The sequence below is a fragment of the Peromyscus maniculatus genome, chromosome 8 (genome assembly GCF_049852395.1).
Source record: "Peromyscus maniculatus bairdii isolate BWxNUB_F1_BW_parent chromosome 8, HU_Pman_BW_mat_3.1, whole genome shotgun sequence".
NCBI classification, from domain to species: Eukaryota; Metazoa; Chordata; class Mammalia; order Rodentia; family Cricetidae; genus Peromyscus; species Peromyscus maniculatus.
In genome coordinates this window covers 3,503,670-3,518,874 of record NC_134859.1, presented here as the reverse complement: position 1 = coordinate 3,518,874, position 15,205 = coordinate 3,503,670, and the positions used below count along the sequence as shown (strand labels likewise).

The 15,205-nt window shown below is 49.5% G+C and overlaps 1 protein-coding gene across 4 annotated transcripts in view; it reads left to right on the top strand.

Annotated features, from left to right (window-relative positions):
• Snx29 (sorting nexin 29) overlaps window positions 1–15,205 on the top strand; it is a 474,149-nt gene that overhangs the window by 443,639 nt on the left and 15,305 nt on the right. For all 4 annotated transcript variants that reach the window (XM_076577840.1, XM_076577839.1, XM_076577841.1 and 1 more), the window contains one exon: window positions 10,358–10,497. In XM_076577840.1, the coding sequence (XP_076433955.1) occupies window positions 10,358–10,497 (140 nt within the window). The remainder of the gene's footprint in view (window positions 1–10,357; window positions 10,498–15,205) is intronic.

Genomic DNA, 15,205 nt, shown 5'->3' with positions numbered 1-15,205 from the left:
GAAATGAACTGGCCTGTGCTTATTTTAAGCAACTGACTTACAGATTAGTGCCCAGGCACCACCAGGTGGGATAGTGGCTTTGGCTTCAATGTGGAACACTGGGAGGCTATGGAGCCTTGGAGGAGGTTCCACAGTGGGCAGTTCAGGTAAGGAGGTGTTCTATGACCTGCCTCAGAGGATCCAAATTGCCCCCTGCTTGGCAGAGCGTCAGCTCAGAATGATGTAGCAGGTGAAGATCAGGTTGTAGGCACGGCTGGCTCTGTGACCCCTGCAAATCCTCATCTCTGGTATCTCCCCCTTTTTGTCTGCTAGTTTCATTCCCAAAAGGAACAGTAGCCCAGGAAAAGGAGTAAACTCTACTGTGCTCTGTCATGCTCATGTGCCAATCCTGGTGGGTTTCTTTATTCAGTTGTTTCGGTTCTTTTGGGGTGTGTGTGTGTGTGTGTGTGTGTGTGTGTGTGTGTGTGTGTGTGTGTGTGTGTGTGTGTGTGTAGGGGATGTGCATACACATTTGCACACTCATGGAAGCTAGGGGTCCAACTTGGATGTCCTTCCTCAGGAGCATTCACACAGGATCTGTCATTGATCTGGAACTCTCCAAGTAGGCTAGGCTGGCTTGGCCAGTGAGCCCCAGGAATGCGGCTGCCTCAGTTTCCCCAGCCCTGGGATTAGCAGTGCTCCCCTCTATGCCCGCCTTTTCTCCATGGGCTCTGCAGCTCCAGCTCTGGCCTTCAGGCTTCCACAGGAAGCACTTTCCTGACCGCCATCTCCAGCCCATCTGTTAACTGGTTGTGGGCTCTAGCTCACTGTACACCAGGGTCCTCAGTACATTTACACTTGTGCAGCCATCGCCATGGCCCATTTTAGAGCATTTTCATCATCCCCGAAAGGAACTGCATCCATTAGAGTCATGCCCCATCGCCCCTTCCCCAGGAACCACTGCTGCCCTTTTTGCCAGTGCAAGTTACCACTCTGAAAGTTTCTTATCCATAGAATTATGTACTATGTGGCATTTGTGACTTACAGAACTGTTTCCAAAGTTCATTTGTGTTGTAGTAGGCAGCAGCATTTTCTTTTCATTGTCAGATAATATTCTAGTGTATGGATAGACTACATTTTGCCTGGCCATGCATATAGCAGTTGATGGATACTTGCATTATTTCTGCCTTTGACTGTTAAGAAGAACCCTGTTTGCTGGTGAATGCTTTCCCATTTCATTCGCTGCCATCTAGGAGTAGAATTGCTGGGCCATGTGGTATCTTAATCTATTCAGGCCACTATATCAAAGTACCATAGACTAATGTCTTTAGCTAGAAGAAATTACTTTTTCTACTTCTGGAGGTGAGAAGTTCAAGATCAAGTCACCAGTAGCCCTGATCAGTGTCTGGTAAGGGTCTGTTTCTTAGTTCATAAAGGCTTCGCCTAGCTGCAGCAGCGAGCCAGCTTCTTCGACAAGAATACTGATCCCATTACCGTTCAGGAGGGCTCCACCTGTACAACTTAGTCACCTTCCAAAGACTTCACCTAACACTGCCTCCATGGTTAGGCCTTCTGTGTTCTGTTTATCAGTCAGGATCTCCATAGAATCCAGGTGCACCTCCATCTCCTGTCTTCCTACGGCAGCCTCCATGTTCTGGGATTACAGGGCATGCATGGTCAGTGCTTGTGGGGGTGAGGGTTTAACATACTAATTTGGAAGGAGCACAAGCATTTGGACTGTTGCATATGTTAACAGAGTGTTTAGCATTTTGAGGAATGGTCTGTTTTCCAAGCTGGCTACTTCATTTTTGACCCTGTCTGCTTTGCATGAGTGTGTTTGTTGACATGTGTGTGTACTTTTTCCATATTCTCACCAGCACCTAATATTGCCTGTGTGCTGATTGCTCACACTCCAGGGAGCTTGGAGTCCTGCCTCCTTGTGTCATATGTGCCTCCCTGGACACTGACTGACACTCAGCACCTTCTCTTGGGCTCCTTCTGCATGTCTTTGAAAAAATGTCTGCCGACTCACTTGCCCCATCACAGGGTTTGGTTGTGGTAGCTGAGGTAGTTCTACACCTCAGACACAAAACCTGGCCAGCGCGTCATTGACAGCTGCTCCTTCCCTCTCATCTTGGGTTACCTTTCACTCTCTTGATGATGACCTTTGTAGAAGACCGTCTTCGCTATTGATGAATTGCTCTTTAATGCCATGTGTGGGAAGTTTTGCCAAACACAGGGTCAAAAGGACCTATTCTGGAAGGTTATTTTTTTTTTTTTTTTTTACAGTTTCTAAGTTTCAGCTCTCACAGTTAGTTCTGTTATTCATTTTGAGACAACCTCTGTGCATGGAATGGCAAAGAAATGCACTAGTCACTTGTGGATGTTTGTTTACATGGCTGAGTGAGCACCTTCACTTAAAAGACCACTCTCTTCCCATTGAGTCATCTTGAAAACTCTATGGAAAGAAAAATCAGCTCACTGTAAATGTGAGGGAGTATTTCCAGGCTTTGATTTCTTCTTTATGGATCTAAATATTTACTCCTCTGCTGGTTCCCTGATATCTTGATACTCAGGCTTTGTAGTAAGTTCTAGAATTTGAAAATGTGAATCCTTCCACTTAGTGCTTTTCCAAGATTAGTTAGGTTGCTCTGGGTCCCTTAAGTGTGTGTGTGTGTTTGTTTGTGTGTGTGTGTGTGTGTGTGTGTGTGTGTGTGTGTGTGTGTGTGTGTGTATTTATATATATGAGTGTTAGGATCATTTTGGGGGGTGAACAACTGGATTTTGAATAGATATTACAGAATCTGCAAATGAATATGAGACATAATTGTCATCATCAACTTAATAAGATAAAATTCTCCCCATCCACAAACACAGGATGATCCCCATTCATTGAGGTCTATAATTTCTTTGAACGCTGTTCTGTGTTCAGAGTTTGAGCCTCATACTGCCTTTGTTCAAGGGCCCATAATTGGGGTGATCATTATGGAGAAGATTGTGGATGCTCCAGCAGCTGGACCAGGAGGTGGTGCGCCTGCCTCTGACAGCATGGCTGTCCACAGGAAGTGAAAGCTGTCTCAGGGCTACACTGCTGCATCAACAGTGTTGTGGGGAAGGAGAGGGGTTAGAGGGGGAAAGATTATGCACTGAACTGGAGCTGTCTGGGGTCCGGGGGTGTAGCTTAGTGGTAGAGGGCTAGTACAGCATTTGAGGACCTGAGTCACAGCCCTGACTGGGCAATAAGTAAGTGACTCCCATTAAATAAGTAATGGTGTGTGTGTCTTAGTTATGGTTCCTTTCACTGTGCAGAGACGGCATGACCACAGCAGATTTTATAAAGGAACACATTTAACTGGGGCTTACTTGGTTTCAGAGGTGTAGTCCATTATTAGAATGGCAGGAAACATGGCCACATGCAGGCAGACATGGTGCTAGAGAAGGAGCTGGGAGTTTATCCTGATAAGCAGGCGGCAGGAAGAAGAGCCACTGGCCTTCTGGAACCTCAAAACCCACCCCATTGACAATCCTCCAACAAGGCCACACCTCCTAATCCTTTCAAATAATGCCACTCCCTAAGCATTCAAATCTAGGAACCTGTGGGGGCATCCTTATTCAAACCACCACAGTGTACATCTAGAGTGATGCAAAAGCTCCTGACTGGACCAGGGGACTGCTGTGCTTGCTTTCATCTCTCTCTCCTCTTGGTCTCTTAGGTTTGGCAAAAACTGAGGGACATCTCAAGAGATTAAGAGAAAGCAGGCTTAAGGATATCTGCTCTGGTCCCCAGCAACCAAGACAGGGTTTCCACTTTAATCATGTTTTCCTGTGACTTAGTCATTGTGCCCCTCCAAGGGCCCAGCTTGTGACAACTACTGAAGGTGGTGGGTAGAAGAGATATTACGCACTGGCTTCTGCCTGCAGGCAGGCAGACAGGCTGCCGTATTCAACCTGCCCTGAGCAGAGCAAACTTCCAGGAGTTCTGTGATCCCCTTCCTCAGCCACAGCCCAGCCAAGGTGAGAGTGTTTGAACTGTGGCATGTGGTTCACCCTGCATGAACCATGGGGCCAGCTGGTTTCTTATTTCTGTTCTTGGCAGAGCTGCAGGTCTATTCGGGTGTGGGCACATCGGTTCTCAAAGGCAGGGCAGTACGGCTGCTGTTGAAGTCAGGCAGACGGTGTTTGCTATCAATCTCAACTGTGTGATTTGGAGGAAATACTTAATCCCCCAGAGCCCCAGTGTCGTCCCCTGCAATACAGGGCGCCCAGGACCTTCTTCCCAAAGCCATCACAGAGGTGTGTTGAGGTAACAGGTCCGTTGAGTAGTGCTGTGCAGAGTGAGCTTCCAGGGGAGGCCGCTGCTTCAGGGTTAGCAGCACCATGAGAAGCATGACATGGGGTGTGTGCAGCAGCCATGCAGTTGGATTTCTGCTGCCCACCCTGGAAGAGATGCGCTTCTCCTGCTGTTTGTGGTGGCCATGCTTCACAGTTAGCACCTGCCACTGACCCTTTGGGAGAGCCGCCTTGTGTGCCCACACTCTTTGCTGACTAGTCTGTCCTGGTGTTGCCCAGCCCCAGGGCTGTGATCTGTCTACTCTGAATTTGAGAGGAAGAGCAGGGCTGGGGGGGGGGGGGCTGACTGGGCCAAGCACCAAGCCTCTAGTTCTCCTTCAAAGGATGTACCAAGGGGCTTTTGGAGACCATGGTGTCCTCTCAAATCTTTTTCTTGCTCTCCCAGGCAGCATTTTCCCGGGGACCATCAGAAGCTGATTAGGATGTTCCCAGCCTAGTGAACCATTTCCATGTGTGTGATGTGAGAAACTGTAGTGCAGGATATGGTGCAGCTGGCTGTAGGTCTTCAGTAGAACCCTTGACCTCTCTTTAGGAGTGTCAGGAGGCTGGTTCAAATTCCAGCTCCATGAAGACCAGCTGCAAGGGTGTAGGTTTGTTGCTGTGTCTCAGGCACCTCTGCATCCTCCCTGTCAGATGGGGTGTTCCACTGTGGAAAGGGTGTAGGTTTGTTGCTGTGTCTCAGGCACCTCTGTATCCTCCCTGTGAGATGGGGGTGTTTCGCTGTGGACAGGATTCTGTCAATTCCCCGCTGGGCATGCGCTGGGCTTGCTGTCTTTAGCTGCGCTGATTTTCATTCTCCTTTAAGTAAACATCTTTGCACATATTTTCAGGAGATTGGGAGTGAAGGTTGTATCCTTCCATAGCTGGTCTCAAATCCCAGCACCATGCTCGATTGATGCGAACTCTAGGTGTGGTATATAACATGGGGCTCTCAGGTCACCACCTGTAGTGATGGGCCTTTCCCCAGGATCCGTAAAGACCCGACCTGAAAGCCTGCCCTTCTCATGAGGCCTCAGTCCTGTCACCCTGCGTTGGCCATAACTTGCCCATGGCTCAGGTCTGATGCAAAGCATGCTGGGAGGGCTTGACTTCCTTTGTGCTCAGGAGGCAGAGATGGCTAAGTGAGCTAGTGCCTGTTGTCTGTTTTTTACTCTTTTTTGGGGGGCCCACCACCCAGCTCCCAAATAAGTCACACAGAGGCTTATTATTAATTATGAATGCCCAGCCTTAGCTTCACTTAGTTTCTAGCCAGCTTTCTTTATCTTAACTTATCCCGTCTACCCTTTTGCCTCTGGGCTTTTCCCTTTCTCTAACTTCTGTAAATCTTACTCTTACTCCGCAGCTTGCTATGTAGCTGGGTGGCTGGCCCCTGGAGTCCTCCTCCTTCTCTGGCTCCTAGATCTTAGATCCCTCTTCCCAGATTTCTCCTTCTGTTTATACTTTCTGCCTCCCAGCCCCGCCTGTCCTTTCTCCTGCCTTGCTATTGGACAGTTCTTTATTAGACCATCAGGTGTTTTACACAGGCACAGCAACACAGCTTCACAGAGTTAAACAAATGCAACATGAACAAAAGTAACACACCTTAAAATGATATTCTACTACAAGTGCCAGTGTTCACCACGGTGAGCACCAGAATGGGCACAGGAGGCCAACTCAGGCTCTTTCAAGGTTCTGACATTCGGTAGCCAGTGCCCTGTTTGGGATCTGCTGACTGAAACTGCTGCCTCTCGCCTGTCTCTTGCTCTGGCAGGCCAGACCTCCTACTCTCAGAAGATGCCGTGTTGTGCTTGGTAAGAGCCTGAGAGAGCAAGGGGAGTGAGTGCAGGCCTCAGGTCTTTGCGGACGGCACTCTGGGGTGGAGCTTCCCTACAGGAGAAGACCCTGTCAGAGCTACCTTAAGAACTGGTGGGGGGGACCTCAAGCATGTATGTGGTGATATTTTATCTGTGCTAAAATGTGATTTTATTTGTATGTTAATAAATAAAGTTGCCTGGGGATCAGAGCTAAAAGCAAGCCATTTAGCAGAAGTCTGGTGGTGGTGGCACATCCAGCCTCATCACTTTTAATCTGCAAGTTGACTGCCACCCCAATCAGAGCTCACCAGTTTCTTTGACCTTTAAGGGCTCGCTTTATGTGCCTGTGATGCCACCTCAGGTGCCCTGAAGGACCAGCTCACTGACATACTGGTCTTTTGTCCTCTATCCTCTTGTCCAGCAGTCCTTAGAACCAAGGGCTTGTTTCCAGACCAACCTGGCCTTCTCCACCCCACCATTCTTGGGATCTGTGTGTTTTCTTGTGGACCGTGACCTCCATGAAGCTCTCTCTGGCCACCAGTCTTGCCTTCCTTATGTATTTCCTACATTTATTTGTTATTTCAACTGGTGTGTTTTTTCCAAGGCTCATGTATCCTTGGGCACTGTGTGAGGATTTGTGATGAAGGATGAACTAGACAGATGAGGCTCAACCTGTGTGAAATATGTAGTGGGATGGTGGGGGGGGGAGACACCAGTGAAGGCCAGCAGGGGTGAAGGCCAGCAGGGGGGGTGAAGGTGTGAAGACAAGACAGTGGGGCTGCTGGGTTTGAAAAAGAAGCCAGGGATCTTTTTTTTTTTTTTTTTTTTAAAGAAATCTGCTTTAATCTTTTCAAACACTGTTCAGTCCATGTAAAACATGCCTGTGGGTCAAGCCTTGTCCATGGACTCTGTCGTTAGGTCTGACCACCCATCCACACTGCCCCCTTCAGCCTGCTGGACAGTTCCGGCTGACGTCTGGTCTTGACACCTCGATCCACATTGCAAGAGCAGTCAGGTGTGGTGGTGCACACGTGTCACCCTGGCAGAGGGTCACAAGCTCAAGGCCAGCCTGGGATACAAGTGTGAACCTGTTTCAAGACAAAGTCAGAAACGAGAAAGCCCCAGAAGCAGTAGGCTCTTTTGCGAATACGGACTTCAGTACTACAGATAACGCTGTTCAGTAATACCAACCCATGAGTGTCCTCTTTGTTGGAGGTAGTAATGGTGTTTGGTTAAATAGAAATGTGTCCTAATTTTCTAGATTTATATATTAAGTATTTAAGAATGAAGTATCAAGTGGCTATAACTGTTTATTATTTATTTATTTTATTGTCCTGTTTTTGACGTAGAGTCTCATGGAGCACAGGCATTCTTCAAACTTGCTTCATAGCCAAGGTTAGCCTTGAACTCCTGTGCCTTGTGCTTCCACCTCCCAAGTGCTGGGATTGCAGGAGTGCACCACCACATGCAGCTACAGCTCTGCTGGTGTAGGCCAGGGATGCAGCTCAGAGGTGGAGCACTTTCCTAGCATGCACGAGGCCCTGGCTTGAATTCGTAGCATCACACAGCGCCTGGTGAAAAGGCCAAGGTGACAAGCAACTGTGGGAGATGGCTCAGGTTTCATTAGATGAAGAGTTATTGAGAACTTGCCATTTTTTCATAATAAAGTAAAACCCTCACTGTTTACGGAGAGGAGCTCGTGGCCTCCCCACGTTGCTGGTGAGCAGTCTGTCCTGTGCCTGTGTCCACATGGTGAGTGGAGATTCAGGCTGAGGACCAGAAAAGCTTTTGGTACTAGTTTGGGGCTCAAGGTCAAAAGCCAGGCAGCCTGCCTGGGTACTGCGGTGATAGGCATCCCACTGTGCATACACCCGTGGCTTCTGCTAAAGCGGGGGGGGGGGGGGATTTCTGTGAACTGAATACAGGTGACTATCAGGGAGAGATGGCCAGGAGAATTTACTTCTGAAGGTTGGAGGTTGTGTTGAGGTAAGGGTCTGAAGTTGCTCCTTGAAGACCTGCGTCTCTGTTCAGGTGCCATTGAGTTTAGGGCCTTGGGCTGGTTCTTCCCATCCAGACCTGTCACCAGCCATGGTTGTGACATAAGGATGTAGCTCCTGGGGGCATGGGGCACAGGGAAGACTTGAGGTATGTTCTTGCTCACTGGGGAGTTAGTGCATTCTGGAAAACATTTATCGTGCAAGCTTGAAGTCTGAGTTCAATTAAAACATTAAAACACCAAATAAAAGGGGGGTGGACCTTAGCTTGGCTCACTTCCTTAAAACAACAACAAAAAACTGGCATCATGGTGCATGCTCTACTCACTGGGAGGCACTGGCCAGCTAACCAGCCTACTTAGGGAGCTCTAGGTAAGAGATTCTGTCTCAAAAATAAGGTGGATGATACCTCTGGAGGAATGGTACCCAAGGTTTTCCCCTGGTCTCTATATACATGTAAACACACACACACACACACACACACACACACACACACACACACACACACACACACACTCAAGCACTTAGACAATGGTTGCTTCTCAGTTGGAGTTTCTTTAATGAAGACAGAGTAGGTTCCCAGGTATTGGCTCTCAATATGAGTGGGTGCTAGGAAAGAATTGGGGGTTCTTCCAGGTGAGACCCCCATCTGTCATGTCACAGCTTGTGGGACCTGGATGATAGGAGACATTAATCAGGTGACACATGGGCTGGCTAGACTGCTGGGGGGCGTGTCCTCTGGCCTGCTCTTGGGGTACTTGCCTTCCTTCAGCTCTGTGGCTCAGCATAGCACCACAAAGGATCATCTCTGACCTCCTGTCCAAACCCGGAACCCTCCACAGCCCCTCCAGGGTCGATAGCACCTTTCTCGTCTTCTTGCTGTAGAGCCTTTCAAGCTGGCCTTTGAGGTTTTTATGCAAATTAAAACCCAGGCCTGAGTAGGTCCACCTGGCCCATCCACCCCCTCAGGAATGAACATCTAATCACTTAATGATGTGCTAACATGTGGGGACCAAGGAGCAGAATCCAGCATCCAGACTTGGTGGGCACAGGCCAAGTGGTTCCGGCTTGACCCTGCCAGGCTGTGGAGGTTTTGGCCACTGGCCTGGGGCAGTGCTGGTTGTAACCAACCAGCCTACGGCACTGGGTTTGCACTGGGACAACGTAGGGCATGGCTGTAGACAAGAGGCCAGGGGAGCCCTGCCGGCAGGTTCTCCCTGGCTCTTCCTCCCACACAGTTCCTGAAGGAGACTAGCCAGAGAACACAGGGCTCTGTAAAACCGTAGTCTCAGAAACACTGCAGTAACACAACTGAGTGTCATCAGCCTGATGTCCTAGTTGGACCATCTGACGGAAGGAGAAAATCAACTCCTGCCACACACACACTGTGGCATACGCACATGGACACACACACACAAATTTGACAGGAGTAAAAATTTAAACTCAGCCCTGCACAGAGGGCCATCAAGGATGCTCACGCACACACCATGTCTCTCAGAGTGCCCGGGCAATGTAAAGGTGAGGCATCAGATCGTCACACAGGTCCAAGCAGGGGTCTGCAGTGGTGCAGCTACTCTCTGTGCAGGAGTGTGGAGCCTCTGAGCCTCCGAGCACACACCAGCGGGGCGCCTGTCTGACTTGGACGCTGTGCCTGCCTCCGGCTGTGCCACACAGCTTTAGCCACACTTTGAGGAGATGGTAAATTTTTGTTTATAGAACCTTTGGTGATCAGCGACAGATTCATATCTTGAAAACCTGTGAAGACAAATTAAGCATGTACTCCAGAGGATAGCAGTGTGACTAATAACCATGCACACCTGTGTGGTCACTATGCCACCTCCAGTGGCCTGTGAACTCCAACAGGGCCACTGCAATGATTGTGTTCACTGTTCTGTCCTCGGTCTATGATGCCACACTTAGGATATTGTGGCACCAAGAAGTAACACCCACACTTAGTGATTCACTCACTCATTTGTGGGACCACACTATACACAGGTATTGGACATGCCTTTGCTATGCTTATTAAAAATATCATCCCAGGTATCTTTTCCACAGCACATGCAAAGCCATGGAGACCAGTTGTGCACAGCAGTGATGGAACCCAGTGCCTTGCAAGTGCTCCACCACTGAGCTGTACTCCAGCCCCCTGGCAGTTGTTGCCTAATGAGTACATGTTGGACAAGATCTCCTCTGAGGTTATGACACAGCATACTGAGTGCACACATTCATCTGCATTCCTAGGATGCCAAGTTCGTGGAGGAGCGACGAAAGCAGCTCCAGAGTTACCTCCGCAGCGTCATGAACAAGGTCATCCAGATGGCTCCGGAGTTTGCTGCCAACCCCAAGAAGGAGACCCTGGTGCAGCTGGTGCCCTTCTTTGTGTGAGTACCTGTCATGGGGGAATGCTCCTGGACACCACTCGAGCTCTGCTTCCTTTGCACTCACTTCTCGGGGCCACTGTTAGGCCAGGTGTATTTGGGCAGTGCTTGAGGTGGCGCCTTGTCAGTGACCAGTCCCTCTGCTCCAAGTGTCAGCCTTGTCTGGGGTGTTTATGTCCTTGCTCACAGTTAAGGCGACCAAAATCATGAAGCCCTATGATTTTCATGATCTCCAGGTACCGTTGAAGGTAATTATATTGTTTGTAATAGTCTCTCATGAAAGTCCCAGGTGTGAAAAGCCATAGGAAAAAGCCCTTGGGTTCTCACAGGTAGGTTTGAGAGTCTCATTTGAGGAAGCCCTTGTCTGAGTCTGTATAATTTGCTGGGACAAAATTAGTTTCCTTCCACTGGGGCTCTTTAAAACAGTCTGCAGAAAGACATCTGGGGATGTTCACTCCCACAGTGATGCTACAACAGAAACAGGCTGATTTCCACTCTGTCTGTGGGATGTGCCAGAATTTCCAGGTTGAGCTTCTGACCAGACAGAAACAGGGCTACTTTCTGCCCTGCAAAAATCCTTTTGTTGTAGCTCAGAAGGTTGCTCATGGGTTCTGGTTGTCTCAAGGTTTTGTGAAAAGACAGAAGTCTAATGTGCTATGTGTTGAAAGATGCCTTTTCCCTGTTTAAAAGACATGAGTTGGGACATCATGTTTTCCCGTTATCCATTTATTAGTAGTGCCAGGGCCTGGGTGTCCATACTTGGGGAAGGCCACATCATGTCATGAAGAACACTAGCTCATCTCTCACAGACAACTCCAGCCCAGGTGTGTGTTGGGAATTAACCATTCCCTATGAGTCCCAGGAATTTGGGCTTTATTTTCAGTTGTAAAGAGGGTTATCAAGCAAGCCCCAAGAGGACTGAAGGCAGGAAGCTGAGAGAAGGATGGCCCTTGAAGGATACCAGGGTCCCAGCTGGCTCTAGAAGGCCAGCCACCCCCATCCCGTGTTGATTCCCACATGCTGGCCTGTGGGGCTGCTGAATTGTGACAGCTGGAATGCTGTGTGCAGCATGGGATGCAGCCTCAGCTCTTTGTGTTCCTCTGTGCTGAGAGGGAAACTGTCTATTCCTGATGAGCACACGGAGCACAGGGGCCAGTTTTGTGAGCTTAAAGAACAAAGGGAGTTTTCTCAGGAGATTGGGAAGTAGAAGTTTGACCAAACAACAGGCTAGACTCTGGGCAGCACTAAATAGCCATGTCTCTTTGGCTCTCCTTGACATTGCAAATTAAGCCACATCTCTTGTCTTTTGTGGGCAAGGTGAGATTGCAGGGTGAAAGCTGCAGGTGTTCTCATTTTGTGTTCAGAGAGGTGATCTGCAGCCAAGTCTTGAGATACAGACAAGTATACACACATATACACACATAGATAGATACATAGACAAGTATATGCACACACACACACACACATATATATACACACACATACACAAACACAAATGCACGGACACATACAAATATTTATGCACACACACATGCATACACCCATACATTTCTCAATTTAAGAAATAAACCCTCAAAGCATTATTGCTAGTAAATCTCTGCAGCTGTCCCTTGGTTCTTGGTTCTGAAAGGTCCCGTCTCGTAAGTGAATGTCCAGGGATGCATTCCCAGAGACAGAGTCACAGTTATATAGGCCAGCCTCATGCCACACCTGGCTTATCCCACTCTCTCCTAGGCTCTCAATGAATGGGTGCTGTGCTCCTTCTACTGGGGGAATTGTATGAGGTGCCATTAAAATACCAACCCCAGAAGGTTTCCTACCAGTTAGATTATAGCCATGTGATTACATATGTAGACTGTTTTATAACATGAAAAGCAAAGTGCAGTCAGAGAGGAGGCATAAGTGACCTCAGGGCCCCTCCCAGCACTTGGGGAGCCTGGGCAGAATGGTACCCTCACCTAGGTTTGGGGATTCAGTTGGGAAACTTACATCCTGTGGACAGACATTCCTCTGTTTCTAATGTGACCAGACAATGGTGTTTTCTCATTTGTTTTTAAATGAAGTAGTTGCCACTATAAACAACTGAATGTCATCAGATTAAAACATTGAAATTCCAGGTTTCTCTTGAACGTAAGCTTGATCTCACCCTGTTTCCCACCATACAACACTCGGCTTTAGCTATTGGTGACTCTGAACCCCCCAGATCCTGTTGTCTTCTGATGCTAACCCAGCCTCCCTGCCGCACACATCATTCTCTGGCTGGTTGTTTCTCACCTGCTCATGGCATCACATGCTCACTCACTGTGTAGCACACTCACGGGACCTGCCTAGTTCTGCAGATTCAAAGGTGTGGCCCTGGATCATGGCCGCTCTTCCCAGATCCCTTCTGCATAGGTGATGGACTTGAGATAATGTCACCATACTTCTGTCGCCCATTCTGCATTTGCTTATGCCATGGGCCTGCCTGTCTGTTCTGTGAGCCAGTCTCCATGTTTACTTCCTGTTCTAGTAGCAGACACCGCCTGGAGATAGGACAGGGAACAGGGCAGATCATAGCCCCTGAGAAGAACTGGCTGGTGAATTCCCTCCAGAATGCACCCTCAGGTCCTCAGGTTGTACAGTATTGGATCTGGTGTTGGGCGGTGCCTGCTGCCACACACACACTCTGCGGTTGTCAGTGTCCCTCCCGTTTGGCAGTGAGAGCATGGTTTTTAAGCAGCCCGACATCCCCACAGATCTGAGAGTGGAGAATCAGCAGGTTGAATGTACCTTCTCCTACTTTTGGACTAATACATTTCCTGGAAAATGCCTGAAGCAGCTCTGAGGCATAAAGCAGGACAATGGAAAGTGGGCATTTCTTCTTCATTTTGGACTCTGTGTGGCACGTGGGGAGAGGGGCAGACTCCCCTGCACACACCAGATAGGGAGCAGAAAGATGGCAGCCCTTGCTGTCCGCTCTGAGGAGCCCCACATTGGCTGTGTTCTCCTAGCACTTTTTGCTTTTATTAAATTTTTCATTTATTTTACATACCAACCACAATTTCCCCTCCCTCCTCTCTTCCCCCTCCCCCTTCTGCCTACCCCTCCCCCATCCACTCCTCCTCCATTCAGAAAGGGGGCAGGCCTCCCATGGGAGTCAACACAGCATGGTGTATCAGGACCAAGCTCCTCCTCCTGCATCAAGACTGGGCAAGGCATCCAGCATGGGGAATAGGTTCCAAAAAGCCAGCTCATACGCCAGGGACAGGTCCTGATGCCTCTGCTAGGGGCCCCACAAACAGACCAAGCTATACTGTCACCCACATGCAGAGGGCCTAGGTCAGTCCCATGCAGGCTCCTCGCTGTGGTCCAGTCTCCCAGCACTTTTGAGAAAGATGGATTCCAAGGAATGCCATCTGCCGTGGAGGTTTACTCAGGTCCCTGGGGAAAAGTTGGCACCACTAATGAAGGGAGGCCTGACTTGAAGAGTTCTGAGGAACTGGGCAGCAGAGCACATGGCTTCAGTGATTTGCTAGGCTGTCATTTAACATGTTAGTAACACTTCTTTGCAGAGTAACTCCTCATCCTTGGAAGCTGCGACGCCCCTGAGAGGGACAGACAGGGAGAGTGAAGGGGTCCCAGCACAGACCCCATGTGGAGGGGCAGTAGAAGTGTGGCCCCGGTTTCTCCCCCACCCACTCTCATTTTTATTCCAATTGTCGTTAAATATAGTTTCTGCTGAAATGAGAAATCCATGGTCTCCCAGAAAGCAATTAAGTTTCGCCCAGGGTCGCAGTGGGCTTGTCTCTGGCAGGGCCCACTTGGGCCCACACTGAGGCCTTTTGTCTCAGAAGGGGTTACTGATGCGTACAACTCAGAACCTTCTAAGTCGCTGTGGCAGATTGCCAAGAGCCTTCCAGGCGCCACAGTCCTCACCACTGCCGAGCTGTTCAAGATGTCTCTCCAGCACAAGCTACGAGGCCAAGAGCGGAGAGGGTTTAAAAATAAGTGTAACTGCAGTGGCATTTGGGGTGAAAGGATCGTGCCTTGCCTTGCTGGACTCTGACCTTCCACAGCATCCCTGTCTCCATTATCCGCCCAGGTCTGGCCACCTCTGTCCTTGGATCTCAGTTTAGCCAAGAGGCACTGGGCAAAGCCCGAGGTTGTAAGCCTCGCACCGCCCTCCTGTGCCACTGGGTTGAAGGATGGACTTGCGGTTCTCTCCTTTTCTCCTTTTCCTTCTTCCCATTTGCCCATTGTGCCTTTGCAGATGCTGAGCGTGGTGGTAAACAAAGGGGGCAGTCAACGCTGATGTGCTCATTTGCATAGGCTGAGTCACAGGATAGGAGCTGTATGAAGTATGTTCTAGAAGCATGACTCTGGTGTGCCCTAGAGGTAGTCGTACCAGAGTACCTGAGCAGGCTGAGGAGTAGACTCGTTGGATCTCATACAGCTGTCTCAGACCCCTGGGCTCCACGGTCAGGAGTGAGACGGTGTTGGAAACGATGATGCCCCGAGCCAGGTTGGGCTCCATGGAGTCGCTGAGACCCACTTGTCCCCTTTGATGTCTGTGCTGCTGCTCCTTCTCCAGGTGAGAAGAGTGAGCCTGGGAGTGAAGTAGCCCAGCCAGTGTGCAGCTGGGCTGGGGGGCTGGGGGGCTGGGGGGCTGGGGGGCTGGGGGGCTGGGGGGCTGGGGCAGGAGCTGCTTCCTTACCAGTTCTCCACCGCCTGC